At 37.0% G+C, this 12351-nt stretch overlaps 1 protein-coding gene across 4 annotated transcripts in view; it reads left to right on the plus strand.

Annotated features, from left to right (window-relative positions):
• LOC144451919 (RUN and FYVE domain-containing protein 2-like) overlaps window positions 1-12351 on the plus strand; it is a 97971-nt gene that overhangs the window by 40531 nt on the left and 45089 nt on the right. For all 4 annotated transcript variants that reach the window (XM_078142825.1, XM_078142826.1, XM_078142828.1 and 1 more), the window contains exons 4-6: window positions 8666-8767; window positions 9015-9209; window positions 9663-9813. In XM_078142825.1, coding sequence (XP_077998951.1) covers window positions 8666-8767; window positions 9015-9209; window positions 9663-9813 — 448 coding nt within the window. The remainder of the gene's footprint in view (window positions 1-8665; window positions 8768-9014; window positions 9210-9662; window positions 9814-12351) is intronic.

Below are 12351 nucleotides of genomic sequence, written 5' to 3' on the forward strand. Positions count from 1 at the left end.
CTGTCCAAAGTTAACAGTGATAGGTGTTACATTAGACCTGTCCAAAGATAACAGTGATGGGGGTTCCAGTGGACCTGTCCAAAGTTAACAGTGATAGGTGTTACATTAGACCTGTCCAGAGTTAACAGTGATGGGGGTTCCAGTAGACCTGTCCAAAGTTAACAGTGATAGAGGTTTCAGTAGACCTGTCCAAAGTTAACAGTGATGGGGGTTCCAGTAGACCTGTACAAAGTTAACAGTGATAGGGGTTCCAGTGGACCTGTACAAAGTTAACAGTAGTGGGGGGCCAGTAGACCTGTCCAAAGTTAACAGTGATGGGGGTTCCAGTGGACCTGTACAAAGTTAACAGTGATAGGGGTTCCAGTAGACCTGTACAAAGTTAACAGTGATTGGGGTTCCAGTGGACCTGTACAAAGTTAACAGTGATAGGGGTTCCAGTGGACCTGTACAAAGTTAACAGTGATAGGGGTTCCAGTGGACCTGTACAAAGTTAACAGTGATAGGGGTTCCAGTGGACCTGTCCAAAGTTAACAGTGATAGGGGTTCCAGTGGACCTGTACAAAGTTAACAGTGATAGGTGTTACAGTAGACCTGTCCAAAGTTAACAGTGATGGGGGTTACAGTAGACCTTTACAATGTTAACAGTGATAGGGGTTACAATGAACCTGTACAGAATTAACAGTGATGGGGGTTCCAGTAGACCTGAACAAAGTTAACAGTGATGGGGAATACAGTAGACCTGTACATAGTTAACAGTGATAGGTGTTACAGTAGACCTGTACAAAGTGAACAGTGATAGGTGTTACAGTAGACCTGTCCAAAGTGAACAGTGATAGGTGTTACAATAGACCTGTACAAAGTGTTACAGTAGACCTGTCCAAAGTGAACAGTGATAGGTGTTACAATAGACCTGTACAAAGTTAACAGTGATAGGAGTTACAAAAGGACCTGCACAAAGTTAACAGTGATAAGGGGTTACAATAGACCTGTACAAAGTTAACAGTGATAGGAGTTACAATAGACTCGTACAAAGTTAACAGTGATAGGAGTTACAATAGACCTGTACAAAGATAATAGTGATAGGGGTTACAATAGACCCGTACAAAGTTAACAGTGATAGGAGTTACAATAGACCCGTACAAAGTTAACAGTGATAGGAGTTACAATAGACCTGTACAAAGATAATAGTGATAGGGGTTACAATAGAGCTGTACAAAGTTAACAGTGATGGGTGTTACAATAGACCTGTACAAAGTTAACAGTGATAGGTGTTACAATAGACCTGTACAAAGTTAACAGTGATAGGTGTTACAATAGACCTGTACAAAGTTAACAGTGATAGGAGTTACAATAGACCCGTACAAAGTTAACAGTGATAGGGGTTACAATAGACCTGTACAAAGTTAACAGTGATAGGTGTTACATTAGACCTGTACAAAGGTAATAGTGATAGGAGTTACAATAGACCCTACAAAGTTAACAGTGATAGGAGTTACAATAGACCCATACAAAGTTAACAGTGATAGGTGTTACATTAGACTTGTACAAAGTTAACAGTGATAGGAGTTACAATAGACCTGTACAAAGTTAACAGTGATAGGGTTTACAATAGACTTGTACAAAGTTAACAGTGATAGGTGTTACAATAGACCCGTACAAAGTTAACAATGATAGGGGTGACAATAGACCTGTACAAAGTTAACAGTGATAGGAGTTACAATAAACCTGTACAAAGATAATAGTGATAGGTGTTACAATAGACTTGTACAAAGTTAACAGTGATAGGTGTTACAATAGACCCATACAAAGTTAACAGTGATAGGGGTTACAATAGACCCGTACAAAGTTAACAGTGATATGGGTTACAATAGACTTGTACAAAGTTAACAGTGATAGGGGTTACAATAGACCTGTACAAAGATAATAGTGCCAGGGGTTACAATAGACTTGTACAAAGTTAAAAGTGATAGGGGTTCCAGTAGACCTGTACAAATTTAACAGTGATGGGGTTCTAGTGGACCTGTACAAAGTTAACAGTGATAGGGGTTCCAGAGGACCTGTACAAAGTTAACAGTGATAGGGGTTCCAGTGGACTTGTACAAAGTTAACAGTGATAGGGGTTCCAGTGGACCTGTCCAAAGTTAACAGTGATAGGTGTTACAGTAGACCTGTCCAAAGTTAACAGTGATGGGGGTTACAGTAGACCTGTACAAAGTTAACAGTGATAGGTGTTACAATAGACCTGTACAAAATTAACAGTGATAGGTGTTACAATAGACCTGTCCAAAGTTAACAGTGATGGGGGTTCCAGAGACCTGTCCAAAGTTAACAGTGATGGGGGTTACATTAGACCTGTACAAAGTTAACAGTGATAGGAGTTACAATAGACCCGTACAAAGTTAACAGTGATAGGAGTTACAATAGACCTGTACAAAGATAATAGTGATAGGGGTTACAGAAGACCCGTACAAAGTTAACAGTGATAGCAATTACAATAGACCTGTACAAAGATAATAGTGATGGGGGTTCCAGAGACCTGTCCAAAGTTAACAGTGATGGGGGTTACAGTAGACCTGTACAAAGTTAACAGTGATAGGGGTTCCAGTAGACCTGTACAAAGTTAACAGTGATAGGTGTTACAATAGACACGTACAAAGTTAACAGTGATAAGGGGTTACAATAGACCCGTACAAAGTTAACAGTGATATGAGTTACAATAGACCTGTACAAAGTTAACAGTGATAGGTGTTACAATAGACCTGTACAAAGTTAACAGTGATAGGTGTTACAATAGACCCGTACAAAGTTAACAGTGATAGGAATTACAATAGACCTGTACAAAGTTAACAGTGATAGGGGTTACAATAGACCTGTACAAAGATAATAGTGATAGGGGTTACAATAGACCCGTACAAAGATAATAGTGATAGGGGTTACAATAGACCTGTACAAAGTTAACAGTGATAGGTGTTACAATAGACTCGTACAAAGTTAACAGTGATAGGAGTTATAATAGACCTGTACAAAGATAATAGTGATAGGGGTTACAATAGACCCGTACAAAGTTAACAGTGATAGGAGTTACAATAGACCTGTACAAAGATAATAGTGATAGGGGTTACAATAGAGCTGTACAAAGTTAACAGTGATGGGTGTTACAATAGACCTGTACAAAGTTAAAAGTGATAGGTGTTACAATAGACCTGTACAAAGTTAACAGTGATAGGTGTTACAATAGACCTGTACAAAGTTAACAGTGATAGGAGTTACAATAGACCCGTACAAAGTTAACAGTGATAGGGGTTACAATAGACCTGTACAAAGTTAACAGTGATAGGTGTTACATTAGACTTGTACAAAGTTAACAGTGATAGGGTTTACAATAGACCTGTACAAAGTTAACAGTGATAGGGTTTACAATAGACCTGTACAAAGTTAACAGTGATAGGTGTTACAATAGACCCGTACAAAGTTAACAATGATAGGGGTGACAATAGACCTGTACAAAGTTAACAGTGATAGGAGTTACAATAAACCTGTACAAAAATAATAGTGATAGGTGTTACAATAGACCTGTACAAAGTGAACAGTGATAGATGTTACAATAGACCTGTACAAAGACAATAGTGATAGGTGTTACAATAGACCCGTACAAAGTTAACAGTGATAGGAGTTACAATAGACCTGTACAAAGTTAACAGTGATGGGGGTGACAATAGACCTGTACAAAGATAATAAGTGATAGGGGTTACAATAGACTTGTACAAAGTTAACAGTGATAGGGGTTACAATAGACTTGTACAAAGTTAACAGTGATAGGGGTTACAATAGACTTGTACAAAGTTAACAGTGATAGGTGTTAAAATAGACCCATACAAAGTTAACAGTGATAGGGGTTACAATAGACCCGTACAAAGTTAACAGTGATATGGGTTACAATAGACTTGTAGAAAGTTAACAGTGATAGGGGTTACAATAGACCTGTACAAAGTTAACAGTGATAGGTGTTACAATAGACTCGTACAAAGTTAACAGTGATAGGAGTTATAATAGACCTGTACAAAGATAATAGTGATAGGGGTTACAATAGACCCGTACAAAGTTAACAGTGATAGGAGTTACAATAGACCTGTACAAAGATAATAGTGATAGGGGTTACAATAGAGCTGTACAAAGTTAACAGTGATGGGTGTTACAATAGACCTGTACAAAGTTAAAAGTGATAGGTGTTACAATAGACCTGTACAAAGTTAACAGTGATAGGTGTTACAATAGACCTGTACAAAGTTAACAGTGATAGGAGTTACAATAGACCCGTACAAAGTTAACAGTGATAGGGGTTACAATAGACCTGTACAAAGTTAACAGTGATAGGTGTTACATTAGACCTGTACAAAGGTAATAGTGATAGGAGTTACAATAGACCCTACAAAGTTAACAGTGATAGGAGTTACAATAGACCCATACAAAGTTAACAGTGATAGGTGTTACATTAGACTTGTACAAAGTTAACAGTGATAGGGTTTACAATAGACCTGTACAAAGTTAACAGTGATAGGGTTTACAATAGACCTGTACAAAGTTAACAGTGATAGGTGTTACAATAGACCCGTACAAAGTTAACAATGATAGGGGTGACAATAGACCTGTACAAAGTTAACAGTGATAGGAGTTACAATAAACCTGTACAAAAATAATAGTGATAGGTGTTACAATAGACCTGTACAAAGTGAACAGTGATAGATGTTACAATAGACCTGTACAAAGACAATAGTGATAGGTGTTACAATAGACCCGTACAAAGTTAACAGTGATAGGAGTTACAATAGACCTGTACAAAGTTAACAGTGATGGGGGTGACAATAGACCTGTACAAAGATAATAAGTGATAGGGGTTACAATAGACTTGTACAAAGTTAACAGTGATAGGGGTTACAATAGACTTGTACAAAGTTAACAGTGATAGGGGTTACAATAGACTTGTACAAAGTTAACAGTGATAGGTGTTAAAATAGACCCATACAAAGTTAACAGTGATAGGGGTTACAATAGACCCGTACAAAGTTAACAGTGATATGGGTTACAATAGACTTGTAGAAAGTTAACAGTGATAGGGGTTACAATAGACCTGTACAAAGTTAACAGTGATAGGTGTTACAATAGACTCGTACAAAGTTAACAGTGATAGGAGTTATAATAGACCTGTACAAAGATAATAGTGATAGGGGTTACAATAGACCCGTACAAAGTTAACAGTGATAGGAGTTACAATAGACCTGTACAAAGATAATAGTGATAGGGGTTACAATAGAGCTGTACAAAGTTAACAGTGATGGGTGTTACAATAGACCTGTACAAAGTTAAAAGTGATAGGTGTTACAATAGACCTGTACAAAGTTAACAGTGATAGGTGTTACAATAGACCTGTACAAAGTTAACAGTGATAGGAGTTACAATAGACCCGTACAAAGTTAACAGTGATAGGGGTTACAATAGACCTGTACAAAGTTAACAGTGATAGGTGTTACATTAGACCTGTACAAAGGTAATAGTGATAGGAGTTACAATAGACCCTACAAAGTTAACAGTGATAGGAGTTACAATAGACCCATACAAAGTTAACAGTGATAGGTGTTACATTAGACTTGTACAAAGTTAACAGTGATAGGGTTTACAATAGACCTGTACAAAGTTAACAGTGATAGGGTTTACAATAGACCTGTACAAAGTTAACAGTGATAGGTGTTACAATAGACCCGTACAAAGTTAACAATGATAGGGGTGACAATAGACCTGTACAAAGTTAACAGTGATAGGAGTTACAATAAACCTGTACAAAAATAATAGTGATAGGTGTTACAATAGACCTGTACAAAGTGAACAGTGATAGATGTTACAATAGACCTGTACAAAGACAATAGTGATAGGTGTTACAATAGACCCGTACAAAGTTAACAGTGATAGGAGTTACAATAGACCTGTACAAAGTTAACAGTGATGGGGGTGACAATAGACCTGTACAAAGATAATAAGTGATAGGGGTTACAATAGACTTGTACAAAGTTAACAGTGATAGGGGTTACAATAGACTTGTACAAAGTTAACAGTGATAGGGGTTACAATAGACTTGTACAAAGTTAACAGTGATAGGTGTTAAAATAGACCCATACAAAGTTAACAGTGATAGGGGTTACAATAGACCCGTACAAAGTTAACAGTGATATGGGTTACAATAGACTTGTAGAAAGTTAACAGTGATAGGGGTTACAATAGACCTGTACAAAGATAATAGTGACAGGGGTTACAATAGACTTGTACAAAGTTAACAGTGATAGGGGTTCCAGTAGACCTGTACAAATTTAACAGTGATGGGGTTCTAGTGGACCTGTACAAAGTTAACAGTGATAGGGGTTACAGAGGACCTGTACAAAGTTAACAGTGATAGGGGTTCCAGTGGACCTGTCCAAAGTTAACAGTGATAGGGGTTCCAGTGGACCTGTACAAAGTTAACAGTGATAGGTGTTACAGTAGACCTGTCCAAAGTTAACAGTGATGGGGGTTACAGTAGACCTGTACAAAGTTAACAGTGATAGGGGTTACAATAGACCTGTACAAAATTAACACTGATAGGTGTTACAATAGACCTGTCCAAAGTTAACAGTGATGGGGGTTCCAGAGACCTGTCCAAAGTTAACAGTGATGGGGGTTACAGTAGACCTGTACAAAGTTAACAGTGATAGGTGTTACAGTAGACCTGTACAAAGTTAACAGTGATAGGTGTTACAGTAGACCTGTCCAAAGTGAACAGTGATAGGTGTTACATTAGACCTGTACAAAGTTAACAGTGATAGGAGTTACAATAGACCCGTACAAAGTTAACAGTGATAGGAGTTACAATAGACCTGTACAAAGATAATAGTGATAGGGGTTACAATAGACCCGTACAAAGTTAACAGTGATAGCAATTACAATAGACCTGTACAAAGATAATAGTGATGGGGGTTCCAGAGACCTGTCCAAAGTTAACAGTGATGGGGGTTACAGTAGACCTGTACAAAGTTAACAGTGATAGGGGTTCCAGTAGACCTGTACAAAGTTAACAGTGATAGGTGTTACAATAGACCCGTACAAAGTTAACAGTGATAGGAGTTACAATAGACCTGTACAAAGTTAACAGTGATAGGTGTTACAATAGACCTGTACAAAGTTAACAGTGATAGGTGTTACAATAGACCCGTACAAAGTTAACAGTGATAGGAATTACAATAGACCTGTACAAAGTTAACAGTGATAGGGGTTACAATAGACCTGTACAAAGATAATAGTGATAGGGGTTACAATAGACCCGTACAAAGATAATAGTGATAGGGGTTACAATAGACCCGTACAAAGTTAACAGTGATAGGAATTACAATAGACCTGTACAAAGATAATAGTGATAGGGGTTACAATAGACCCGTACAAAGTTAACAGTGATAGGAGTTACAATAGACCTGTACAAAGATAATAGTGATAGGGGTTACAATAGACCCGTACAAAGTTAACAGTGATAGGAATTACAATAGACCTGTACAAAGATAACAGTGATAGGTGTTACAATAGACCTGTCCAAAGTGAACAGTAATAGGTGTTACAGTAGACCTGTACAAAGTTAACATTGATAGGTGTTACAATAGACCTGTACAAAGTTAACAGTGATAGATGTTACAATAGACCCGTACAAAGTTAACAGTGAAAGGAGTTATAATAGACCTGTACAAAGTGAACAGTGATAGGGGTTACAATAGACCCGTACAAAGATAATAGTGATAGGGGTTACAATAGACTTGTACAAAGTTAACAGTGATAGGGGTTACAATAGACTTGTACAAAGTTAACAGTGATAGGTGTTACAATAGACCCATACAAAGTTAACAATGATAGGGGTTACAATAGACCCGTACAAAGTTAACAGTGATAGGCGTTACAATAGACCTGTACAAAGATAATAGTGATAGGTGTTACAATAGACCTGTACAATGTGAACAGTGATAGATGTTACAATAGACCTGTACAAAGTTAACAGTGATAGGTGTTACAATAGACCTGTACAAAGATAATAGTGATAGGTGTTACAATAGACCTGTACAAAGTTAACAGTGATAGGTGTTACAATAGACCCGTACAAAGATAACAGTGATAGATGTTACAATAGACCTGTACAAAGTTAACAGTGATAGGTGTTACAATAGACCTGTACAAAGTGAACAGTGATAGATGTTACAATAGACCTTTACAAAGTTAACAGTGATAGGTGTTACAATAGACCCGTACAAAGATAATAGTGATAGGGGTTACAATAGACTTGTACAAAGTTAACAGTGATAGGGGTTCCAGTAGACCTGTACAAAGTTAACAGTGATGGGGGTTCCAGTGGACCTGTACAAAGTTAACAGTGATAGGGGTTCCAGTGGACCTGTACAAAGTTAACAGTGATAGGGGTTCCAGTGGACCTGTACAAAGTTAACAGTGATAGGGGTTCCAGTGGACCTGTCCAAAGTAACAGTGATAGGGGTTACAATAGACCTGTACAAAGTTAACAGTGATAGGAGTTACAATAGACTTGTACAAAGTTCTTCAATATGCAAGTGTAGATAATTATGATTTAAATTTTGTTTTTCTATAGAACAAATTTAGGAAGGGGTCGAGCGTGGCTTAGATTGGCTCTGATGCAGAAAAAATTAGCTGATTACTTTAAATCTTTGATTGAAAGGAAGGAGATGCTAAGGTGAAGTAACTTTTTATGTAATGTTCAGATTTAAAAATGTATTGTTACAGTATATATCTCTGGTTAAGTACTATTTTACATGGATGGTTCTGGGAAGATTTGGCTTTGGCCTACTGGGCTACTCCCTTTTTAAACAAAGTTGATTGACTGACTGATTGATTGATTGATTGATTGATTGATTCAGGTTATTTACACATACTATAATATGAGTATTGACTAATTTCAAGGTTTATTTGTTTCCATGCAGTGAATACTATGATCCCAATGCCTTAATGATGGAGGAAGAAGCCGCAGTAATTGCTGGTTTGTTAGTTGGATTAAATTGTATAGACTGTAATCTGTTCATTAAGGAGGATGACCTTGACAACCAAATTCCAGTCATTGATTTCAGTATGTATTTCAAGGAAGGCAACTATCTTGAGAAACCTAATGGATCCGCTGGGTCAGTGAAAATCTTTCTTTGCACACACATCCATTCAATACGTATGTTTACATCCTGTGAACATTGCCAACCAAGTGTGAAAATGTTTTGGGAATACAAGTATGCCGTGTGAAACAACAGTTGAATCTGAGATACGGTTAACTATTTAAGATAAACACAATCGGAAACTATTGTTGTAACATATTGATATAAGCTATTGAATGAATTTTGGTTTAACTACATGTATACTCACAGCAGGGTGGCATTTCTGATAATTTTCGTGATGCTGCAGTGTACACTTTGGGGACTTCCAGTGTTTGCACTATTTTAATTACTTGCCCATGGATGATAGGAACCCACTATCACCCACTGCGTAATCTACCACTTAGAAAAACACTAGTTTTAGTTTCTGTCTATCTTAGTAAGCCAAAAACTCAGTTTCCTCAGTAATATTTGTCTGTGTTTATAATGTAGAGATGCAGCAGCTAGTGGTCCAAACCTTACTGCATTACTGGACCAGAAGAACTATGTAGAAGAACTGAACAGACACCTGAATACATCAGTGACAACCTTACAAGGACGTGTTAGAGACTTAGAGAGTGCTAATGGTACTATGAAGGAAGAGGTACGTCTTGGCTTTATTTTATTACTAAATGGTACTATGAAGGAAGAGGTACGTCTTGGCTTTATTTTATTACTAAATGGTACTATGAAGGAAGAGGTACATCTTGGCTTTATTTTATTACTATATGGTACTATGAAGGAAGAAGTACGTCTTGGCTTTATTTTATTACTATATGGTACTATGAAGGAAGAAGTACGTCTTGGCTTTATTTTATTAGCTCCTCTGTCAGCGAAAGCTGAAAGCGTAGCTTTAGGTATAGGTGAGTATAGAGTATAGAGAGTATAGGTGAATCATAGTTGTCCGTCAAATTTTTATATTTTCATCATCTTCTCCGAAAGTAACAGCCTGAATACTTCGATATTTGATGTGCATGTCCCCTGGGGGGAGGCTATTCAGATTTGTTCATGCCAAGTTGATCTGTGCCAACCGGTCTGTATTAAGGAAACTACTATGAGCGAAAAACTGGGTCGAAATTTCTGGGCCTCAAGTATGCATCCCGAATTCATCAGAAAATCAGTATTCCTAAATGTAATTCCAAAATTTGTGTTGCTGGTACAAAAGAAGAGATGTCAGTTGAGGTTTAGGTGTTTACAGTATCTAAAATGGTGGACTCTAGTGAAAGTTACGGCGAGTTGAAAATACCCAAAAATAAGGCCCGTGAGCAGCCATTCAAAGAGTAACAGTCACGATCTGAAGGATAGATTAGATGCACATGTCCACGATGCATGCAAATGAGGGTGTTGCGGACTGGCTGATTATGTAGAAGGGATGCAGAATTTGGATTTGAAGTTTACAACCCTGTTTCGAACAAACACTTGTCATTTGGGCGCACAATGCGTAGAATTATGACTATAGCACATATTACATTGCTTGTTTGACGTCAATAGTGTCTTTTGAAAAGTGGCAGTTTACTTAAAACAATATTTTGTGAGTTTGCAAATATATTGGCCAATATATTTTCAGCTCTCAAATAAACTGCCCAATATATTTTTCCTAAATGAATGTATTGGTCAATATATTGGTTTCCTTTAAACAATTTTACCATTTTGTCCCCACAGTTACAAAATTTACTACTTGTAACATGTTTTAGTCGAGGTATGTAAGGGTATATACTTAAAATGTTAAACTGAGACTGAGACCATGTTACAAAAAAATAGCCATCTGAGACTAGTCTCATTTTGCCAGTCTCAAATGGCAAAAAAACTTCCATGGTTAGAGTGTTTAATATATTCTTAGGATTTCGATATTTGTTTGTGTTTGTATTGTAATCAATGTTGCCTTCCATACATATCTTTTGTTATTCTGTGTATATGATGTCAACTCTTTCTTTTGTGTAGTTATCATGTGATCTGTATGTGTAGTTTACTAAGCCTTTGTTTTGTTTCTAGCATGGATGTATTAGGGATGCATCTATGCTACTTGTAATGTTTGTTGTCATTACAATTTTTGGTAAATTTTTAGTCTCAATAGTATACAAGTAGTGTGACATTATGAATTTTTGTGAACTGAAACTATTCTCAGATAGACTTTTTTTCAATCTGGGACTGAAGTTCATGGCAAACCGAGACTGGTCTCGGATGGCTATTTTTGGCAAACTGAGACTCAGTTCATGGTCTTAGTCACGCAGTCCCTCCAGGTGGGTGGAGGGACTGTGTCTCAGTTTAATGTTTTACATGTAGTAGGGATTTCAGGTGATTTTTAGTTTTGTATCCCAGACCAGTAATCATTGTGTCATTAGATAGATCTTGGAGTGAACAGTGTTATGTCGTTTATATTTTGTAAATCGGACTTTGCATTCATGAGATACAGTATTTTTTAGGTGAAAAAATGGGCCCTTTTTTCAGACAATACTCAGCAATACAATGCATGGTTAATTAGAAAGGACAATGGCACCAATTAACCTTGAAATTGGGGGTGGAATCAATATAAATCTTTCATATCTTTGTTATTTCCCAACCAATTTGCATCAAATTTTCAGTGAATGAAGTTTCAAATAGGATGTACTGAATAAGATCAAAGATGATATGCAAATATGACCAGTTGCCATGGAAACATGATTTTAATATAATGTTATGAATGAATTATTCATCAGTAAGTTCAATGATATTCAAAAAAGTTTGTTGAGTATCTGAGCAAAACTTCACACAGTGATGTATCAGGATGAAATATTTACATTTCCAAACTAATGTTTTTGATCAAAAGTGGCCGTTACCATGGAAACGAGTCAAATCCATATTTTTAATAATTTTGTTGTTTTTAGCACAACTGAACTTGTTCAGTAGTGCTATAGGGATCGCCCGGCGTCTGTCTGTCTGTCTGTCTGTCTGTCTGTGTGTGTGTGTGTGTAAATAACTTAAAGTCAAAAACCCCCGAACCGATTGCCATGATATTTGATGGGTCCATTACCTTGGGTGTCTAGTTGGGAAATTGTTCAAATCAAAATGATCGCATCACAGGTGTGTGATTTGGGTCTAAAAATGTGATTTTTGGTCAAAAAACTTAAACTCAGAAACTACTGGGCAGATTGGTGTGAAATTT

This window comes from Glandiceps talaboti, chromosome 22, assembly GCF_964340395.1.
Source record: "Glandiceps talaboti chromosome 22, keGlaTala1.1, whole genome shotgun sequence".
Taxonomy (NCBI): Eukaryota; Metazoa; Hemichordata; class Enteropneusta; family Spengelidae; genus Glandiceps; species Glandiceps talaboti.